The 22,522-nt window shown below is 43.9% G+C and overlaps 1 protein-coding gene across 1 annotated transcript in view; it reads right to left on the reverse strand.

The window, feature by feature from the left end:
* Positions 1-5,829: 5,829 nt before the first annotated feature.
* LOC109884033 (hippocalcin-like protein 1) overlaps positions 5,830-22,522 on the reverse strand; it is an 82,351-nt gene continuing 65,658 nt past the window's right edge. The window contains exons 3-5 of the mRNA XM_031789085.1: positions 19,404-19,685; positions 12,355-12,460; positions 5,830-11,426 (exon numbers count right to left, since the gene is read on the reverse strand). Coding sequence (XP_031644945.1) covers positions 11,329-11,426; positions 12,355-12,460; positions 19,404-19,685 — 486 coding nt within the window. The 3' untranslated portion in view covers positions 5,830-11,328. The remainder of the gene's footprint in view (positions 11,427-12,354; positions 12,461-19,403; positions 19,686-22,522) is intronic.

The raw sequence follows: 22,522 nt of genomic DNA on the forward strand, positions 1-22,522 counted from the left end.
TAATCAACCCCATGAACATACAAAAACCCTAGACAGGGGCAAACACAAAAAAACCACCCCTTGTCACACCCTGACCTAACCAAAATAATAAAGAAAACAAAGATAACTAAGGTCAGGGCGTGACAGGGAAGTCTCCCACTAACCGTTTGGCGAACACCAAACGTGTTTGCTTATTTTTTTCTTTAAGCAATGTTTATTTTCTGGCCACTCTTCCGTAAAGCCCAGCTCTGTGGAGAGTACGGCTTATAGTGGTCCTATGGACAGATACTCCGATCTCCATTGTGGAGCTTTGAAGCTCTGGGCTCGTTGTTGCCTCTCTGATTAATGCCCTCCTTGCCTGGTCTATGAGTTTTGCAGGGCGGCCCTCTCTTGGCAGGTTTGTTGTGATGCCCTATTCTTTCCATTTTTTAATAATGGATTTAATGGTGCTCCGTGGGATGTTCAAAGTTTCGGATATTTTTTTATAACCCAACCCTGATCTGTACTTCTCCACAACTTTGTCCCTGACCTGTTTGGAGAGCTCCTTGGTCTTCATGGTGCAGCTTGCTTGGTGGTGCCCCTTGCTTAGTGGTGTTGCAGGCTCTGGAGCCTTTCAGAACAGATGTATATACAGTTGAAGTCTGAAGTTTACATACACTTAGGTTGGAGTCATTAAGACTCATTATTTCAACCACTTCACAAATTTCTTGTTAACAAATTATAGTTTTGGCAAGTCAGTTAGGACAATACTTTGTGCATGACACAAGTCATTTTTCCAGCAATTGTTTACAGACAGATTATTTCACATATAATTCACTGTATCACAATTCCAGTGGGTCAGAAGTTTACATACACTAAGTTGACTGTGCCTTTAAACAGCTTGGAAAATTCCAGAAAATGATGTCATGGCATTAGAAGCTTCTTATAGGCTGATTGACATCATTTGAGTCAATTGGAGGTGTACCTGTGGATGTATTTCAAGGTCTACCTTCAAACTCAGTGCCTCTTTACTTGACATCATGGGAAAATCAAAAGAAATCAGCCAAGACCTCAGAAAAAAATGGTAGACCTCCACAAGCCTGGTTCATCCTTGGGAGCAAATTCCAAACGCCTGAAGGCACCACGTTAATCTGTACAAACAATAGTACGCAAGTATGAACACCATGGGACCACGCAGCTGTCATACCACTCAGGAAGGAGACATTTTCAGTCTCCTAGAGATGAACGTACTTTGGTGTGAAAAGTGCAAATCAATCCCAGAACAACAGCAAAGGACCTTGTGAAGATGCTGGAGGAAACAGGTACAAAAGTGTCTTTATCTACACGAAAACGAGTCCTATATCGACGTAGGCCGCTCAGCAAGGAAGAAGCCACTGCTCCAAAACCGCCATAAAAAAGTCAAGACTGTGGTTTGCAACTGCACATGGGAACAAAGATCGTACTTTTTGGAGAAATGTTCTCTAGTCTGATGAAACAAAAAAATAACTGCTTGGCGATAATGATCATCATTATGTTTGGAGGGAAAAGGGGGAGGCTTTCAAGCTGAAGAACATCATCCCACCCGTGAAGCACGGGGGTGGCAGCATCATGTTGTGGGGGTGCTTTGCTGCAGGTGTCACGCCCTGACCTTAGATATCTCTGTTTCTATATATTTTTGTTAGGTCAGGGTGGGTACTCTAGTTGTTGTATGTCTAGGGTTTTTGTCATCTAGTGTTTTTTTTTGTCTATGTTGGCCTGATATGGTTCCTAATCAGAGACAGCTGTTTATTGCTGTCTATGATTGGGGATCATATTTAGGTAGCCATTTTTTCCCCATTGTTAGTTGTGGGATCTTGTCTATGTTTAGTTGCCTTTCAGCACTAGTTTGTATAGCTTCACGTTTCGTTTGGTTGTTTGGTTGTTTTTGTTCATTCATTAACAAGAGAATGTACGTATACCACACTGCGCCTGGTGGCGCTATCATGGAATACTTTTCGCACTGTAGGCACTGTAAATCAATCAACTCTAATTATCACATGTAGGACAGTATGCAGGTGTGTGTGTGCATGGACTTTGCAGATGTATTTCTCACATGTGCAGCACATAGTATGTGTTTAACAGTTCTCCTTTGGGGGGCAGAATCTCCCCCTCTTGCCTGCCCAAGCTGCGGCCTCAGGTGGATCAGGACAAGATTTAGCCACCTGAACAGCTTTCACAAGCGCTGCAGAGGCTGCTGTGCGGGGGAGGCGCTCCCTTCTTTGAATGTGTAGGGTTACAAGTGCCTTTCCCAGCTGCTCCAGGAACACTCTCCTCCTGTTCCGCTTATCAGGCATCCAGGTAGGGTTGATCTTGTTCCATATCATGAAGGCATTGTATGAGGACACATCAACGATGTTATGGAAGATGAACAGGGGCCAGCGGGGGGGGGGGGGCAGTCATCCTCCTGCAGCTGTAAGTTCTAATCACCTTGTCCAGGTTGTCCACACCTCCTTTGCTGTGGTTGTAGTCCAGGATGATGGCTGGCTTCCTGTCCTCACCATCACTGATCTCAGCCGTTTTGTGCAGTGTGCTCAGGAGGACCACATTCTTGTTCCTCTTTGGGAGGTAAGAAACTAGAGTGGTGGTGGGGGTGAAGGCAAACTTTGATGAGAAGGTCTCTTTCCCCTTTGTTTCGAGGAGTGCAGGGGGGAGCTCAGGTTCGTTCTTTCTAACTATGCCAACCATGGTGATTTTCCTCTTCAGCTACTGGCTGAGTTCAATCAGTAGCACACAATCTCAATTTCTCATTGTGTTTTTGTGTCTTTGTGGTTTTTGTGGTGTGTAAATTATTGTATAACTGCTGGGTCAAAAATGACCTTAAGACAACCTTTGTACCCTGATGGTGTACAGCTTTAACGGAAATATGAACAAAGGCGATCTTTCACTTTTTCTAATGTTGTGGTCACCTTTAGGAAAAGTCATCAAATTTCAAGTGAAAAAATATAATTGAGGGGGTTTTCTCTGCTGTTAAACATAGTTGCGGGTCTTTTTTTTTACCCTTGGGACAACACAAGGGTTAAACAAAGTTATACGACACCCAATGCCCCGGTAATAATGCCCCGGTAATAATGCCCCGGTAATAATGCCCCGGTAATAATGCCCCGGTGTGAAAAAATAATTGCCCCTTTACACTCAATACGTGGTTGTGCCACTTCCTGTTGTTGATCAGTCCACCTTTACCTGCAGTGACTCCAACCAACCACTTCCTGTTGTTGATCAGTCCACCTTTAGCTGCAATGACTCCAGGCAACCACTTCCTGTTGTTGATCAGTCCACCTTTAGCTGCAGTGACTCCAACCAACCACTTCCTGTTGTTGATCAGTCTACCTTTAGCTGCAGTGACTCCAACCAACCACTTCCTGTTGTTGATCAGTCTACCTTTAGCTGCAGTGACTCCAACCAACCACTTCCTGTAGTTGTTGATCAGTCTACCTTTAGCTGCAGTGACTCCAACCAACCACTTCCTGTTGTTGATCAGTCTACCTTTAGCTGCAGTGACTCCAACCAACCACTTCCTGTAGTTGTTGATCAGTCTACCTTTAGCTGCAGTGACTCCAACCAACCACTTCCTGTAGTTGATCAGTCCACCTTTAGCTGCAGTGACTCCAACCAACCACTTCCTGTAGTTGTTGATCAGTCTACCTTTAGCTGCAGTGACTCCAACCAACCACTTCCTGTTGTTGTTGATCAGTCCACCTTTAGCTGCAGTGACTCCAACCAACCACTTCCTGTTGTTGTTGATCAGTCCACCTTTAGCTGCAGTGACTCCAACCAACCACTTCCTGTAGTTGTTGATCAGTCCACCTTTAGCTGCAGTGACTCCAACCAACCACTTCCTGTAGTTGTTGATCAGTCCACCTTTAGCTGCAGTGACTCCAACCAACCACTTCCTGTAGTTGTTGATCAGTCCACCTTTAGCTGCAGTGACTCCAACCAACCACTTCCTGTAGATGTTGATCAGTCCACCTTTAGCTGCAGTGACTCCAACCAACCACTTCCTGTAGTTGTTGATCAGTCCACCTTTAGCTGCAATGACTCCAACCAACCACTTCCTGTAGTTGTTGATCAGTCTACCTTTAGCTGCAGTGACTCCAACCAACCACTTCCTGTAGTTGTTGATCAGTCTCTCACGTCACTGTGGAGGAATTTTGGCCCACTCTTCCATGCATAACTGCTTTAACTCAGTGACATTTGTGGGTTTTCAAGCCTGAACTACTCATTTCAAGTCCTGCCACAGCATCTCAATTGGGATTAGGTCTGGACATTGACTAGGCCATTCCAAATTTATTGCGTTTTAGCCATTTTCATGTAGACTTGATTGTGTGTTTTGGATCATTGTCTTACTGCATGACACAGCTGTGCTTCAGCTCACAAACAGAAGGCCTGACATCCTCCTGTAGAATTTTCTGATACAGAGCAGAATTCATGGTTCCTTCTATTAAGGCAAGTCGTCCAGGTCCTGAGGCAGCAAAGCATCTCCAAACCATCACACCACCACCACCATGCTTGACCATTGGTATGAGGTTCTTACTGTGGAATGCAGTGTTTTAGTTTTCATCAGAAATTGTGGGACCCATGTCATTAAATGAATGAGTATATTGTTGTTATTCGTTCACTCAGGTTCCCTTTTATCTAATATTAGGTTTTGGTTGATGATTTGATTCACATTCAGTATCAAAAATATGCAAAAATAGAGAAAATCATAAAACAGGGGGCAAATATTTTTCCTTGTTTTCAGGGTGTCATTTTGGGATGGATGCTGTCTGTCTCGCAGGACAGGGTTCTTCATGTTCTATTCTTTAACATGGCTCTGTGGTTCTTGTGTGTGTTGTTCAAACGGCTATGTGTCATCCAGCAATTGGAGTCCCCCCCACCCCATTGGAGTCCCCCCACCCCAATCCCCACCCCATTGGAGTCCCCCCCACCCCATTGGAGTCCCCTCCCACCTCATTGGAGCCCCCCCAACCCATTGGAGTCCCCTCCCACCCCATTGGAGTCCCCCCCACCCCATTGGAGTCCCCCCCACCCCATTGGAGCCCCCCCACCCCATTGGAGTCCCCCCCACCCCATTGGAGTCCCCTCCACCCATTGGAGTCCCCCCCACCCCATTGGAGTCCCCCCACCCCATTGGAGTCCCCCCACCCCATTGGAGTCGCCCCCACCCCATTGGAGTCCCCCCACCCCATTGGAGTCGCCCCCCACCCCATTGGAGTCCCCCCACCCCATTGGAGTCCCCCCACCCCATTGGAGTCGCCCCCACCCCATTGGAGTCCCCCCACCCCATTGGAGTCCCCCCACCCCATTGGAGTCCCCCCCACCCCATTGGAGTCCCCCCCACCCCATTGGAGTCCCTCCCCCCCAAAGAAAGTGTTTGTATATGAATATCGTATTTATTTTTCCTAAATAAAATTCCTGAATCGTTTCACTAAATGTTATCTTACTTACATTAATTAGGATTTCGGGAAGATTTCAACATCAATTGTGTGTGTCACAGTAAACATCATTTTTGTGTCACACTTCGAAATGCCTTTAAAATATCCCAGTGTAATGCCTGATGTTAGCACACTATGGTCTGACAGGACCAGAGTTACCACACACACACAGCAGTCACTCTCCCGTGTAGTAATAACATTGTAAGACATGTCAGAGCACAAGATAACTAAATGTTCAGAGAGAAATGGAGTCAAACTAAAAATACTTTTCTTGTCATAAGGAACACTTAATATGGTCTATAATTTGATATTTTGCATTTTTTACTCTAATTAATAAACTCAACCCGAATCACAAATCTTAAAATGAACCCAAAGGAGAAAAAAAACAGACACACACATGTTGGAAATACACAAGGTATATTTGTCATTGATTCGGGTCAAAACAGGAAGAAACATCACAATCTTTGCTGGAGGTTTTCATGCAACAGAAAATAATAATAATTATATTGATCCAACTGAAGGTACCAGTTTTAGAGGCAGTGGGAATTGAAGAGGGGTAGGTGGGACGGTATAGAAGAGGGGCAGGTGGGACGGTATAGAAGAGGGGTAGGTGGGACGGTATAGAAGAGGGGTAGGTGGGACGGTATAGAAGAGGGGTAGGTAGAACGGTATAGAAGAGGGGTAGGTAGAACGGTATAGAAGAGGGGCAGGTAGGACGGTATAGAAGAGGGGTAGGTGGGACGGTATAGAAGAGGGGCAGGTGGGACGGTATAGAAGAGGGGTAGGTAGGACGGTATAGAAGAGGGGTAGGTAGAACGGTATAGAAGAGGGGCAGGTAGGACGGTATAGAAGAGGGGTAGGTAGGACGGTATAGAAGAGTGGTAGGTAGGACGGTATAGAAGAGGGGTAGGTGGGACGGTATAGAAGAGGGGTAGGTGGGACGGTATAGAAGAGGGGTAGGTAGAACGGTATAGAAGAGGGGGCAGGTGGGACGGTATAGAAGAGGGTAGGTAGGACGGTATAGAAGAGGGGTAGGTGGGACGGTATAGAAGAGGGGTAGGTAGAACGGTATAGAAGAGGGGTAGGTGGGATGGTATAGAAGAGGGGTAGGTAGAACGGTATAGAAGAGGGGTAGGTGGGACGGTATAGAAGAGGGGTAGGTAGGACGGTATAGAAGAGGGGCAGGTGGGACGGTATAGAAGAGGGGCAGGTGGGACGGTATAGAAGAGAGGTAGGTAGAACGGTATAGAAGAGGGTAGGTGGGACGGTATAGAAGAGGGGTAGGTAGGACGGTATAGAAGAGGGGCAGGTGGGACGGTATAGAAGAGGGGCAGGTGGGACGGTATAGAAGAGGGGTAGGTAGAACGGTATAGAAGAGGGGTAGGTGGGACGGTATAGAAGAGGGGCAGGTGGGACGGTATAGAAGAGGGGTAGGTAGAACGGTATAGAAGAGGGGTAGGTGGGACGGTATAGAAGAGGGGTAGGTAGAACGGTATAGAAGAGGGGTAGGTGGGACGGTATAGAAGAGGGGTAGGTAGAAGGGTATAGAAGAGGGGTAGGTAGAACGGTATAGAAGAGGGGTAGGTAGGACGGTATAGAAGAGGGGTAGGTGGGACGGAATAGAAGAGGGGTAGGTAGGACAGTATAGAAGAGGGGTAGGTGGGACGGTATAGAAGAGGGGTATGTAGGACGGAATAGAAGAGGGGTAGGTAGACGGTATAGAAGAGGGGTAGGTAGACGGTATAGAAGAGGGGTAGGTAGGACGGTATAGAAGAGGGTAGGTAGGACGGTATAGAAGAGGGGTAGGTAGGACGGAATAGAAGAGGGGTAGGTGGGACGGAATAGAAAAGGGGTAGGTAGAATGGTATAGAAGAGGGGTAGGTAGGACGGAATAGAAGAGGGGTAGGTAGAATGCTATACAAGAGGGGTAGGTGGGACTGTATAGAAGAGGGGTTGGTAGAACGGAATAGGGTTGCAAAATTCTGGTAACTTCTCCAAAATGTCCAGCTTTTTCCAGAAATCCCGGTTGGAAAAATCCCTGGAATCAGCAGGAAATCTGACAATCTTCCTACTGAGATTTCTGGAAAACCTGTCAAATAATTTAGCAGCAGTGTAGCAGCGACTGTTCCTCATCCAACCAGCAGGGGGCAGTGACACTGGGAGACCATTAGCAGAGGTGCAGTGCAGTATACATTCTGAAATATGCACTCGTCCAGAGCCCTATGTGGCCTTGGTCAAAAGTAGTGCACTATATAGGGAATAGGGTGTCATTTGGGACACATTTTTCTTGGTGATCAGTGTCTTAAAACAACTCTACCTACTGCCTGTTGGCTAAGTACACATAGGAAGATAACACAAACGCATTGGGATTGAGAATGACAATGAAGCCCTTAGTGTGTTCTCTATGTCTAGGAGACGAGGGAGGGAAGGAGGGATGGAGGGAAAGGGTGTCTCAAAGTGGCACACACGGACACACACACACACGAGTGCGCAAAGACAGGACATGCATCTTCTGTGTGTAGTCTGGTAGGCTACAGTAAGAGTGGTTTGGTAGGCTACAGTAAGAGTGGTCTGGTAGGCTACAGTAAGAGTGGTCTGGTAGGCTACAGTAAGAGTGGTCTGGTAGGCTACAGTAAGAGTGGTCTGGTAGGCTAAAGTAAGAGTGGTCTGGTAGGCTAAAGTAAGAGTGGTCTGGTAGGCTACAGTAAGAGTGGTCTGGTAGGCTACAGTAAGAGTGGTCTGGTAGGCTACAGTAAGAGTGGTCTGGTAGGCTACAGTAAGAGTGGTCTGGTAGGCTACAGTAAGAGTGGTCTGGTAGACTACAGTAAGAGTGGTCTGGTAGGCTACAGTAAGAGTGGTCTGGTAGGCTACAGTAAGAGTGGTCTGGTAGACTACAGTAAGAGTGGTCTGGTAGGCTACAGTAAGAGTGGTCTGGTAGGCTACAGTAAGAGTGGTCTGATAGGCTACAGTAAGAGTGGTCTGGTAGACTACAGTAAGAGTGGTCTGGTAGGCTACAGTAAGAGTGGTCTGGTAGACTACAGTAAGAGTGGTCTGGTAGGCTACAGTAAGAGTGGTCTGGTAGGCTACAGTAAGAGTGGTCTGGTAGGCTACAGTAAGAGTGGTCTGGTAGACTACAGTAAGAGTGGTCTGGTAGGCTACAGTAAGAGTGGTCTGGTAGGCTACAGTAAGAGTGGTCTGGTAAGCTACAGTAAGAGTGGTCTGGTAGTCTACAGTAAGAGTGGTCTGGTAGACTACAGTAAGAGTGGTCTGGTAGGCTACAGTAAGAGTGGTCTGGTAGTCTACAGTAAGAGTGGTCTGGTAGACTACAGTAAGAGTGGTCTGGTAGGCTACAGTAAGAGTGGTCTGGTAGGCTACAGTAAGAGTGGTCTGGTAGGCTACAGTAAGAGTGGTCTGGTAGGCTACAGTAAGAGTGGTCTGGTAGACTACAGTAAGAGTGGTCTGGTAGGCTACAGTAAGAGTGGTCTGGTAGACTACAGTAAGAGTGGTCTGGTAGGCTACAGTAAGAGTGGTCTGGTATGCTACAGTAAGAGTGGTCTGGTAGACTACAGTAAGAGTGGTCTGGTAGGCTACAGTAAGAGTGGTCTGGTAGGCTACAGTAAGAGTGGTCTGGTAGGCTACAGTAAGAGTGGTCTGGTAGGCTACAGTAAGAGTGGTCTGGTAGGCTACAGTAAGAGTGGTCTGGTAGGCTACAGTAAGATTGGTCTGGTAGGCTACAGTAAGAGTGGTCTGGTAGGCTACAGTAAGAGTGGTCTGGTAGGCTACAGTAAGAGTGGTCTGGTAGACTACAGTAAGAGTGGTCTGGTAGGCTACAGTAAGAGTGGTCTGGTAGGCTACAGTAAGAGTGGTCTGGTAGGCTACAGTAAGAGTGGTCTGGTAGGCTACAGTAAGAGTGGTCTGGTAGGCTACAGTGAGAGTGGTCTGGTAGGCTACAGTAAGAGTGGTCTGGTAGGCTACAGTAAGAGTGGTCTGGTAGGCTACAGTAAGAGTGGTCTGGTAGGCTACAGTAAGAGTGGTCTGGTAGGCTACAGTAAGAGTGGTCTGGTAGGCTACAGTAAGAGTGGTCTGGTAGGCTACAGTAAGAGTGGTCTGGTAGGCTACAGTAAGATTGGTCTGGTAGGCTACAGTAAGAGTGGTCTGGTAGGCTACAGTAAGAGTGGTCTGGTAGACTACAGTAAGCGTGGTCTGGTAGGCTACAGTAAGAGTGGTCTGGTAGGCTACAGTAAGAGTGGTCTGGTAGGCTACAGTAAGAGTGGTCTGGTAGACTACAGTAAGAGTGGTCTGGTAGGCTACAGTAAGAGTGGTCTGGTAGACTACAGTAAGAGTGGTCTGGTAGACTACAGTAAGAGTGGTCTGGTAGGCTACAGTAAGAGTGGTCTGGTAGGCTACAGTAAGAGTGGTCTGGTAGGCTACAGTAAGAGTGGTCTGGTAGGCTACAGTAAGAGTGGTCTGGTAGGCTACAGTAAGAGTACTGCTGAAGAGAGAAAAGCTACTAATCATATTTCCTGTGTTGTTGTTGTTGTTGTTGTTCTTGTGTACCATGCGGTGTTTGTTGACAATGTGACGACTTTACTGCTCAGTGATGTAATAAAGTGTTCTAATAAATAACCTTTAAATACTTTATATTACATGTCAATAAACAACATTATTGATTAGACTGTTAAGTTAGCCTGGACATACACAAACTGTACACATGCATACTGTACACACATGCACACACACACTCAGACATACACACACACACACACACACATGCATGCATGCATACATACACTCGTGGCGGCTCAAATGATATGATTTGCTGCTACCGGTTTCGTTGATCAAATGCATTATGTAATCAAATGTTCTTCGTTTTCCCTTTCCATCGTGGACAGATATGAGACAGACGGTCTCCAAAGACAAGTCATTATCCAAGTATCTTTCTATTTCTCTATCTATCTATCTATCTATCTATCTATCTATCTATCTATCTATCTATCTATCTATCTATCTATCTATCTTTCTTTCTTTCTTTCTTTCGATACTTCTCCAGTATTGGGTTACGATCGTCTTCAATGGCAAAATCAAAAATACAACCACAATGATTCAAATGAATCAATATAAGTAAACAACATGAGAAGGAAAAACATTACTATGTAATAAAATAATAACAATCAATAATAAAAACCCAATGGTATTTTCAACAGCTTTTTCCCCCCCAGTGGAAGATCAGTTAGTAGGAAAATTCCCAACTCCTTTCCTTTCCCTGTCTCATATTGAGCAAACACAGTTACATAATACTGCCTTCTGAATGCAACGAGTCATAAAAGACAGATATATACTTGGCTATTCATTTTGTATGATGTCATATATATATATATATATGCATTCTTTTTACACATAAACATGTAAGAGAATTGTAGAAGCTGTGCCTTGATTGGAGGAGAAACAGAATCTATTGAACAGAATAATTAGAACACAGAGGGCCATGGATGGTTCTCAGGATGGAATGTTCCCTTAATTCTCTCCCCCAAAATTCCCGACTCTGTAAAAAATGGCCGACGGACTTCCCGGCGTTGTGAGGCAGTGGAGCTCAGCAGAATTCCATCCTTCCGGATCCGGAGAGAGACGGGAAAACACATCGGACAACGAAATGCCTTGGCAACGCCTTGTTTTTTGTATTCTCAGTTGTTGTATTATCTTCTTAATAATAATCTATGCATGTCCCTTCTTTTAATTATATTCTTAAAAAAACAACTTTGAATGATTTTAGTTTCATCTCATTTTAAAACTCTTCTTCCAACTTGTACAACAAAAAGATATGAGAGACGAGAACCATCATGCACTGATTTGAGCGTTTCCATAGCAACCGGGGTGGATGTGGCAGGCCAGGTGGGCGGGATTAGAACTGGGAGGCGGAGCTGGGGTCACACTGGAGTAGCCTCACGATGGAGGGATCACTTTTGGCACCTTTAATGAACTCCTCCAGGGACAGTTTACCTGGGGGGAGGGGGAGAGAGAGAGACAGGGAGAGAGTGAGAGACAGGGAGAGAGTGAGAGAGAGAGAGAGAGACAGAGACAAAGAGAGAGATAGGGAGCGAGAGAGACAGGGAGAGAGAGACAGACAGGGAGACAAAGTGAGACAGGGAGAGAGTGAGAGAGAGAGAGAGAGAGAGAGAGAGAGAGAGCGAGAGAGAGAGAAAGGAAAAGAGATGCAGGGAGGGGAATATTAAGAGGACAGAGAAGAGAAAGAAGAAGAGAACAAGAATAGAGAGAGCGTGAAAGAGAAACATTAGGTTCACTATGGGAAGAACTGAAATATAAATACTGTTCAGAACTACCTGACAGTGACCCCAACCCATCCTCCCCCTTCATTTGTCCTTCCCTTCCCTTGTCTCTCCATATGTCACGCCTTGGTCTTAGTAGTTTGTGTTTTCTTTAATTATTTGTTCAGGCCAGGGTGTGACATGGGGTTATTGTATTGTCTTATTGGGGTTTTTGTAGGCATTGGGATTGTGGTTGATTAGGGGTGTGTCTAGTATAGGCTTGGCTGCCTGAGGCGGTTCTCAATCAGAGTCAGGTGATTCTCGTTGTCTCGGATTGGGAACCGTATTTAGGTAGCCTGAGTTTCACTTTGTATTTGGTGGGTGATTGTTCCTGTCTCTGTGTAGTTTCACCAGATAGGCTGTAATTAGGTTGGTGGGTGATTGTTCCTGTCTCTGTGTAGTTTCACCAGATAGGGTGTAATTAGGTTTCACGTTCCGTTTGTTGTTTTGTATTTTTGTATATAGTTATTTCATGTATCGTCATTTCTTCATTAAAGTCATGAGTAACCACCACGCTGCATTTCGGTCCGACTCTCTTTCAACAAACGAAGAACGCCGTTACACCCTACCTTCCCTCCTCCCTCCCTTTCCCTCTCTCTCACCATCGTTGTTGAGGTCCATCTGTCTGAAGATCTTGTCTGTTCTCTTCTCCGGCGTGGACTCATCCTCCGGCATCTTCATCACAGACGACACCATTTTATAAATGGCCTGAGGGAAAGAAAGGGAGAGAGAGAGAGAGAGAGAAAGAATGTAAAGAAAGAACTGTAGGAGTTCTTGAACTGCCTGTTGAGGAGAGAATCTGCATTTGGTCTGCAGATTATGTCCTGTTTTGTCATATTATAATAGAGACAGTAGATCTAGCTGGTCTGACAAAATATAATAGAGACAGTAGATCTAGCTGGTCTGTCATAATATAATAGACAGTAGATCTATCTCAGATTATGTCCTGGTCTGTCATAATATAATAGAGATAGTAGATCTAGCTGGTCTGTCATAATATAATAGAGACAGTAGATATAGCTGGTCTGTTGTAATATAATAGAGACATAGAGACAGCAGATCTAGCTGGTCTGTCATAATATAATAGAGACAGTAGATCTAGCTGGTCTGTCATAATATAATAGAGACAGTAGATCTAGCTGGTCTGTCATAATGTAATAGAGACAGCAGATCTAGCTGGTCTGTCATATTATAATAGAGACAGTAGATATAGCTGGTCTGTCATAATATAATAGAGTAAGAGCAGAGAGAGATTGGATGGTTTAATGGAGAGGGAGTGACAACAGAGAGAGAGATAGGATTGGATGGTTTAATGGGAAGAGGGAGTGACAACAGAGAGAGAGGTAGGATTGGATGGTTTAATGAAGAGGGAGTGACAACAGAGAGAGAGGTAGGATTGGATGGTTTAATGGGAAGAGGGAGTGACAACAGAGAGAGAGGTAGGATTGGATGGTTTAATGAAGAGGGAGTGACAACAGAGAGAGAGATAGGATTGGATGGTTTAATGGAAAGAGGGAGTGACAACAGAGAGAGAGATAGGATTGGATGGTTTAATGGAGAGGGAGTGACAACAGAGAGAGAGATAGGATTGGATGGTTTAATGGAAAGAGGGAGTGACAACAGAGAGAGAGATAGGATTGGATGGTTTAATGTAAAGAGGGAGTGACAGATAACATGGAGTGGGAAATCCACTTGAGTCATTGCTGTAGGCTGAAGAGAGCAAAGCTTTCTGTATCGATCTCATCCGTCCTCTACCTGCGTATCACAAGACCCCCTGAGAGCAGTAAAGTGTGTCCCAAATGGCACCCTATTCCCTATATAGTGCACAACATTAAACCAGAGCCCTACTCCCTATATAGTGCACTACTTTAGACCAGAGCCCTATTCCCTATATTGTACACTACTTTAGTCCAGAGCCCTATTCCCTATATAGTGCACTACTTTTGACCAGAGCCCTATGGGCCTTAAATAGGGAATATGGTGCAATTTTGGGATGCAACCTTTCCTGCAAGAGCTACAGTGCATGCAGTGTTTTGGTCCAACCCATCACCAACAAGCCTGATTCAGCTACGTAGTTGCCCTCCCCTACTCCGTAGGCTAACACAGTAAAGCATAACTAATAATGGGTTGCACTTTTCGTCACAATATTGTTTTTTTAACGTTTGTTTTAGGACTGATGCACTACTGGGTATTCTTCTTGGTGCATTATTAATGTGAGCTATAGAAGACTTCTTCTAAAGGGCATTAATGTGGATGGATTTTCAAAAAAGGAGGCAAATAATTAATAGGACAACCTTTTGTCAAGGTCTAGAGGACTAAATGCATAATTGCTCGCAATTTTTTATTATGAACTTTGCTAGCTAACGTTAGCATAGCTAGCTATATTTTATAAACTTTGCTAGCTAACGTTAGCATAGCTAGCTATATTTTATAAACTTTGCTAGCTAACGTTAGCATTGCTAGCTATATTTTATAAACTTTGCTAGCTAATGTTAGCATAGCTAGCTATTTTTCATTAACATTTCTAGCTAATGTTAGCATAGCTAGCTATTTTTTATTAACTTTGCTAGGCAAACTGAAATACCAGACTCTTGAAAGATGAATGCCACAGCTAAGGGCCATTGTTGTTCTTTCCAGGTATTTTCAAGTCCAACATTTATTACATTCAGTTGAAGGATGTTCTCAAATCTGACTGCGGATTTTCTGCAATAACCAGTTGCTGGGAAAATGACCAGATGTGATGTTGAGATATGGATTAGGGAGACATTTGCTGTTGTCTATGCCAGAGTGAAGTGTGGCAGCGACAGAGAGGCCAAGCCTTTGTGACGCACAATCACACACTCATTATTTTCACAACTCAGTTCACAAGGATTTCCTAATAATGTTTACAGGGTAGCTCCCTCCTTCCTCTGTCGTTATCTGTCCCTCTCTATCTTCTCCCCCTTCATCACCCCTCATCCAACTCTCACACATCTATATCTCTCCATCACCCAACACTTAGTGATAATAGCATGACCTCTCCTATCTTATCTCATCCTCTTCTCCTCACGCTCTCTTCCCTCCCACTCACTCTTCTCTCCTCTGCCTTTCTCCATCCTCTCCCTCTCTCCTCTCCTCCCCTCCGTCTCTCCTTTCTCTCCCTCTCTCCTCCCCTGTCTCTCCTTCCTCTCCCTCTCTCCTCCTCTCCCTCTCTCCTCCCCTCTGTCTCTCCTTCTCTCATTCAACAGAGCATAACCAGGGGATAATCCCAGTATTCTGCACACTGAGGGATAAACCCGGGTTAAATTTAACTCACTAATCCTGGAGCACACAGTGCATGTAGCCGTACATGCTCTCACAACAATACAGAACCCGTGTCTGTCTGTCTGTCTGTCTTTTTTTTCTCTTGTTACTCGCTCCTTCGGCTAAACATGGTGAATAACGTAGTAACTGACACCAAATATTAAAGGCCATTCCTATCTAACCTCTTTACTGGCCAGCTAAAATACAAACTGTCAACATGCCTGCAAAGGAAGGGTATACTACTGAAAACTTTCTAAATTTGGCAGTAAACTACCAGAATGTTGGTAAAGTTTAAAGACATCTAGTGGCCATTTTGGGTACTTAAGCTGATCACAGTGTATTCATCTCTGGCCTTTTGCCTTATCACAGGTAAAATATATCAAATAATAAAAGTATTATATAAAATAGAAAGACAAAGCTGTAAAACATTATCTTAAATATAAACCATCAACCATTAGTGTTTAACATGAGGGTTTAAGTGTGAAATATCCTCAATATTTTGTGTTTTATTTGCCTGTGTCAATATGTATTTGTTGTCAATGTTTCAGTGTCAAAAATGGTTGCAGTTGTGAAAGAGTTCACGTGAAATAATGCCATTGTTGATTCAATGCTTTTTTTTCATTCATTAGGCTATTTTCTCTTGAACCGTATGGTCTATCTATTAAAACCTCAATCACACCATGGACACCGATAAAATGAATTATTTATTTAACTAGGAAAGCCAGTTGAGAACAAATTCTTATTTTCAATGACGGCCTACCGGGGAACAGTGTGTTAACTGCCTTGTTCAGGGATAGAATGACAGATTTTTTACCTTGTCAGCTCTGGGATTCGTTCCAGCAAACCTCTGGTTACTGGCCCAACGCTCTAACTACTAGGCTACTTGCTGCCCCGAATACTATATATGAATATATATATATATATATTTTTTTAAAGTTATTAAAGTATAAATTCCCAAAATGATAGATTGCCATAGATTTTCTGTTAATTACCAAATTTACCAAACTTTGGTAAAATACCAGTAGCTTTGTAACCCTAGTTGTTCCTGAGTCTCACCACTAGGGAGGGGGGGGGGGTATTCTGAATTCTCTGTCTGTCAATCTAAGGATCCGTTATCCATTGAGACTGGACCTTTAAACTGAGATTAGAAGAGGTACAACACCACTGTGTTCTAAATCTAAAATATTGGCAAGTTTCCCTGTTTAAATCTTCCGTCAGATGATGACGGCTTCATGGCCTGCATGGTTTATGACTTAAAATGTCTATTTTTTTTTGGGGGGGGGGTGTCCAAATTCTCAAATGTTCAATGATTATCAGAGTAACAAGACCCTACTTTAGGACATCCAGATTCTGTTTGATGGGTATTTCACATTTCCTGACATTTAATCAGAGTAAAAATACCCTGTTTTAGGTCAGTTCATTTTAAGAATGTGAAATGTCAGAATAATAGTAGAGAGAATGATTTATTTCAGCTTTTATTTCTGTCATCACAGTCCCAGTGGGTCAGAAGTTTACATACACAATTAGTATTTGGTAGCGTTGCCTTTACATTGTTTAACTCGGGTCAAACGTTTCGGGTAGCCTTCCACAAGCTTCCCACAATACATTGGGTGAATTTTGGCCCATTCCTCCTGACAGAGCTGGTGTAACTGAGTCAGGTTTGTAGGCCTCCTTGCTCGCACATGCTTTTTCAGTTCGGCCCACAAGTTTTCTATAGGATTGAGGTCAGGGCTTTGTGATGGCCACTCCAATACCTTGACTTTGTTGTCCTTAAGCCATTTTGCAACAACTTTGGAAGAAAAGTTCCCATTTGCGGCCAAGCTTTAACTTCCTGACTGATGTCTTGAGATGCTCCTTCAATATATCCACATAATTTTCCTGCCTTATGATGCAATCTATTTTGTGAAGTGCACCAGTCCCTCCTGCAGTTCTTCGGCTTGCAAGCCTCCCCCTTCTCCTTCAAACATAACAATGGTCATTATGGCCAAACAGTTCTATTTTTGTTTCATCAGACCAGAGGACGTTTCTCCAGAAAGTACGATCTTTGACCCCATGTGCAGTTGCAAACCGTAGTCTGGCATTTTTATGGAGGTTTTGGAGCAGCGGCTTCTTCCCTGCTGAGCGGCCTTTCAGGTTATGTCAATATAGGACTAGTTTTACTGTGGATAAAGATGCTTTTGTACCTGCTTCCTCCAGCATCTTCACAAGGTCCTTTGCTGTTGTTCTGCGATTGATTTGTAATTTTCGCACCAAAGTACATTCATCTCTAGGAGACAGAACGCTTCTCCAACCTGAACGGTATGACAGCTGCGTGGTCTCATGGTGTTTATACTTGGGTACTCTTGTTTGTACAGATGAACGTGGTACCTTCAGGCGTTTAACAATGGCTCCCAAGGATGAACCAGACTTGTGGAGGTCTACAATTCTTGTTCTGAGGTCTTAGATGATTTATTTTGATTTTCCCATGATGTCAAGCAAAGAGGCACTGAGTTTGAAGGTAGGCCTTGAAATACATCCCCAGGTACACCGCCAATTGACTCAAATTATGTCAATTAGCCTATCAGAAGCTTCTAAAGCCATGACATCATTTTCTGGAATTTTCCAAGGTGTTTAAAGGCACAGTCAACTTACTGTATGTAAACGTCTGACCCACTGGAATTGTGATACAGTGAACTATACTACAGTAGGCCTCTGCTATTGTAGGCTAAGCTAGCAATGACCAGTTTGCCTCTGTTACAGTAGGTTAAGATAACAATGTTTTCCTCAACTTTCTTTCATTGAACTACATACAGCTCACACAAAAACTGTCTCCCTGTTTGCTCTGTTTCTCCTGTAGGATCTCCTTCCCCTCATCATAACTGGTGTGTCTATTCTCCTGTAGGATCTCCTTCCCCTCATCATAACTGGTGTGTCTATTCTCCCGTAGGATCTCCTTCCCCTCATCATAACTGGTGTGTCTATTCTCCCGTAGGATCTCCTTCCCCTCATCATAACTGGTGTGTCTATTCTCCCGTAGGATCTCCTTCCCCTCAACATAACTGGTGTGTCTATTCTCCCGTAGCATCTCCTTCCCCTCATCATAACTGGTGTGTCTATTCTCCCGTAGGATCTCCTTCCCCTCATCATAACTGGTGTGTCTATTCTCCCGTAGGATCTCCTTCCCCTCATCATAACTGGTGTGTCTATTCTCCCGTAGGATCTCCTTCCCCTCATCATAACTGGTGTGTCTATTCTCCTGTAGGATCTCCTTCCCCTCATCATAACTGGTGTGTCTATTCTCCCGTAGGATCTCCTTCCCCTCATCATAACTGGTGTGTCTATTCTCCTGTAGGATCTCCTTCCCCTCATCATAACTGGTGTGTCTATTCTCCTGTAGGATCTCCTTCCCCTCATCATAACTGGTGTGTCTATTCTCCCGTAGGATCTCCTTCCCCTCATCATAACTGGTGTGTCTATTCTCCTGTAGGATCTCCTTCCCCTCATCATAACTGGTGTGTCTATTCTCCTGTAGGATCTCCTTCCCCTCATCATAACTGGTGTGTCTATTCTCCCGTAGGATCTCCTTCCCCTCATCATAACTGGTGTGTCTATTCTCCCGTAGGATCTCCTTCCCCTCATCATAACTGGTGTGTCTGTTCAACAATTGTTCAGTGGCGGCAGGTAGTGGTTAGAGCTTTGGGCCAGTAACCGAAAGGTTGCTAGATCGAATCCCTAAGCTGACAAGGAAAAAACAAGGCAGTTAACTGTTCCTAGGCCGTCATTGTTAATACGAATCTGTTCTTAACTGACTTGCCTAGTTAAATCAAATTCAAATGTATTTTATGAATCCCTTTTTACATCAGCAGTTCTTTACAGCAGTGCTTTACAGAAACCCAGCATGAAACCCCAAAGAGCTTTACAGAAACCCAGCATGAAACCCCAAAGAGCTTTACAGAAACCCAGCATGAAACCCCAAAGAGCTTTACAGCAACCCAGCATGAAACCCCAAAGAGCAAGCAATGCAGATGCAGAAGCACAGTGGCTAGGGAAAACTCAGCGGAAGACAGGAACCTAGGAAGACACCTAGAGAGGAACCAGGAGGAAGTCTTCATCCACTTCTGAATGAGAAGCATTGACTACAGATAACAAGCTGGGCAAGCTGGAGCAGAAACTGAAGTGGACCGTCTCACCTGTACAACCTCCACAAGGACTACAAATCCCATGTCTCACCTGTATGACCTCCGTCAGGACTACACATCTCATGTCTCACCTGTACGACCTCCACAAGGACTACAAATCCCATGTCTCACCTGTATGACCTCCATCAGGACTACAAATCCGATATCTCACCCGTACGACCTCCACCAGGACTACAAATCCCATGTCTCACCTGTACGATCTCCAGCATCTCATCACGGCTGATGTACCCATTCCCATCCAGGTCATACATGCTGAAGGCCCACTTCAGTTTCTGCTCCAGCTTTCCTCGTGACGTGACACTCAGCGCGATGATGAACTCCCGGAAGTCGATGGTGCCGTCGCTGTTGGTGTCGAACGTTCGGAAGACGTGCTCGGCGAACTTGGAGGCATCTCCGTATGGGAAGAAATTGGCGTAGATCTTCTTAAACTCCTCTACGTTCAGGTTGCCGCTGGGACAGTCCTTTAGGAATCCCTACGGGGTGGAGGGAGAAACAAGATGAAATATACGGTAGGTCATAGACCTACTCTAGCCTGAGAGGGAGACGGAGGATGTTATATTTGGCCCTAATCAGAGAGTACACAGCGGCAGAATGCCTGACCATTGTGACTGAACAAAAATGTATTAAAGCTTTGACTATGTACAGACTCAGTGAGCATAGCCTTGCTATTGAGAAGGTAGGCAGACATGGCTCTCAAAAGCACACTGCCCACAACATGAGGTGGACACTGATCTGCACTTCCTAACCTCCTGCCAAATGTTTGACCATATTAGAGACACATATTTCCCTCAGATTACACACACAATTTTGATAAACTCCTATATCTATTGGTTGAAATACCACAGTGTGCAATCAAAGCAGCAAGATTCGTGACTAGTTTGCTCAAGAAAAGGGCAACCAGTGAAGAACAAACTCCATTGTAAATACAACCCATATTTATGTTTATTTATTTTCCCATTTGTACTTTAACTATTTGCATATCATTACAACACGGTATATAGACATAATATGACATTTGAAATGTCTTTTTTCTTTTGGAACTTTTATGAGTTTAATGTTTACCGTACATTATTTATTGTTCATTTCACTTTTGTTTATTATCTATTTCACTTGCTTTGGTACAGTGGCTTGCGAAAGTATTCGGCCCCCTTGAACTTTGCGACCTTTTGCCACATTTCAGGCTTCAAACATAAAGATATAAAACTGGATTTTTTTGTGAAGAATCAACAACAAGTGGGACACAATCATGAAGTGGAACGACATTTATTGGATATTTCAAACTTTTTTAACAAATCAAAAACTGAAAAATGTTGCGTGCAAAATTATTCAGCCCCCTTAAGTTAATACTTTGTAGTGCCACCTTTTGCTGCGATTACAGCTGTAAGTCGATTGGGGTATGTCTCTATCAGTTTTGCACATCGAGAGACTGAAATTCTTTCCCATTCCTCCTTGCAAAACAGCTCGAGCTCAGTGAGGTTGGATGGAGAGCATTTGTGAACAGCAGTTTTCAGTTCTTTCCACAGATTCTCGATTGGATTCAGGTCTGGACTTTGACTTGGCCATTCTAACACCTGGATATGTTTATTTTTGAACCATTCCAATGTAGATTTTGCTTTATGTTTTGGATCATTGTCTTGTTGGAAGACAAATCTCCGTCCCAGTCTCAGGTCTTTTGCAGACTCCATCAGGTTTTCTTCCAGAATGGTCCTGTATTTGGCTCCATCCATCTTCCCATCAATTTGAACCATCTTCCCTGTCCCTGCTGAAGAAAAGCAGGCCCAAACCATGATGCTGCCACCACCATGTTTGACAGTGGGGATGGTGTGTTCAGGGTAATGTGCTGTGTTGTTTTTACGCCAAACATAACGTTTTGCATTGTTGCCAAAAAGTTCAATTTTGGTTTCATCTGACCAGAGCACCTTCTTCCACATGTTTGGTGTGTCTCCCAGGTGGCTTGTGGCAAACTTTAAACAACACTTTTTATGGATATCTTTAAGAAATGACTTTCTTCTTGCCACTCTTCCATAAAGGCCAGATTTGTGCAATATACGACTGATTGTTGTCCTATGGACAGAGTCTCCCACCTCAGCTGTAGATCTCTGCAGTTCATCCAGAGTGATCATGGGCCTCTTGGCTGCATCTCTGATCAGTCTTCTCCTTGTATGAGCTGAAAGTTTAGAGGGACGGCCAGGTCTTGGTAGATTTGCAGTGGTCTGATACTCCTTCCATTTCAATATTATCGCTTGCACAGTGCTCCTTGGGATGTTTAAAGCTTGGGAAATCTTTTTGTATCCAAATCCGGCTTTAAACTTCTTCACAACAGTATCTCGGACCTGCCTGGTGTGTTCCTTGTTCTTCATGATGCTCTCTGCGCTTTTAACGGACCTCTGAGACTATCACAGTGCAGGTGCATTTATACGAAGACTTGATTACACACAGGTGGATTGTATTTATCATCATTAGTCATTTAGGTCAACATTGGATCATTCAGAGATCCTCACTGAACTTCTGGAGAGAGTTTGCTGCACTGAAAGTAAAGGGGCTGAATAATTTTGCACGCCCAATTTTTCAGTTTTTGATTTGTTAAAAAAGTTTGAAATATCCAATAAATGTCGTTCCACTTCATGATTGTGTCCCACTTGTTGTTGATTCTTCACAAAAAAATACAGTTTTATATCTTTATGTTTGAAGCCTGAAATGTGGCAAAAGGTCGCAAAGTTCAAGGGGGCCGAATACTTTCGCAAGGTACTGTAACGTAAACATATGTTTCCCATGACAATAAAGCCCCTTGAATTGAAATTGAAAAAATTGAAATTGGGGGATGACAATGTACTTGTTAATGGTAAGCAATATGTTGATAATGAGCTTTAGATCAAACCCAGTGATGTCACACAAAATACATTCATTACGGTCTTCTGGGAAAATGTATGTGACAATACGACAAAATATATATTACACCACCCCCAGGCGACAAAGGGATACAGAGATTCAGCACAACACAAACCTAGTTTTTTTTTAAAATAATGACACACTCAACCATAACTATGTCACAATATAATCCCGGGAATTATTATTATTTATTATTATTATTAATTATGTCATTTCATACTAAAGTTGTGTAGAGCCACTGTCAACACCAGCAGCGAGTATTAACCCTAGGAGAGAGGTTGAATGGCTAACGCAGAGACTTTTATGTCCCAACATGAATCTATGACAACATTACAACGGTGTTAAAACACCACAGTGATGATCTACTGCAGCTGGACATAGCTGGTCTGAGCAAGGAGACAGACAGGAGACACACCCAGCC

The sequence above is a fragment of the Oncorhynchus kisutch genome, linkage group LG14 (genome assembly GCF_002021735.2).
Source record: "Oncorhynchus kisutch isolate 150728-3 linkage group LG14, Okis_V2, whole genome shotgun sequence".
Taxonomy (NCBI): domain Eukaryota; kingdom Metazoa; phylum Chordata; class Actinopteri; order Salmoniformes; family Salmonidae; genus Oncorhynchus; species Oncorhynchus kisutch.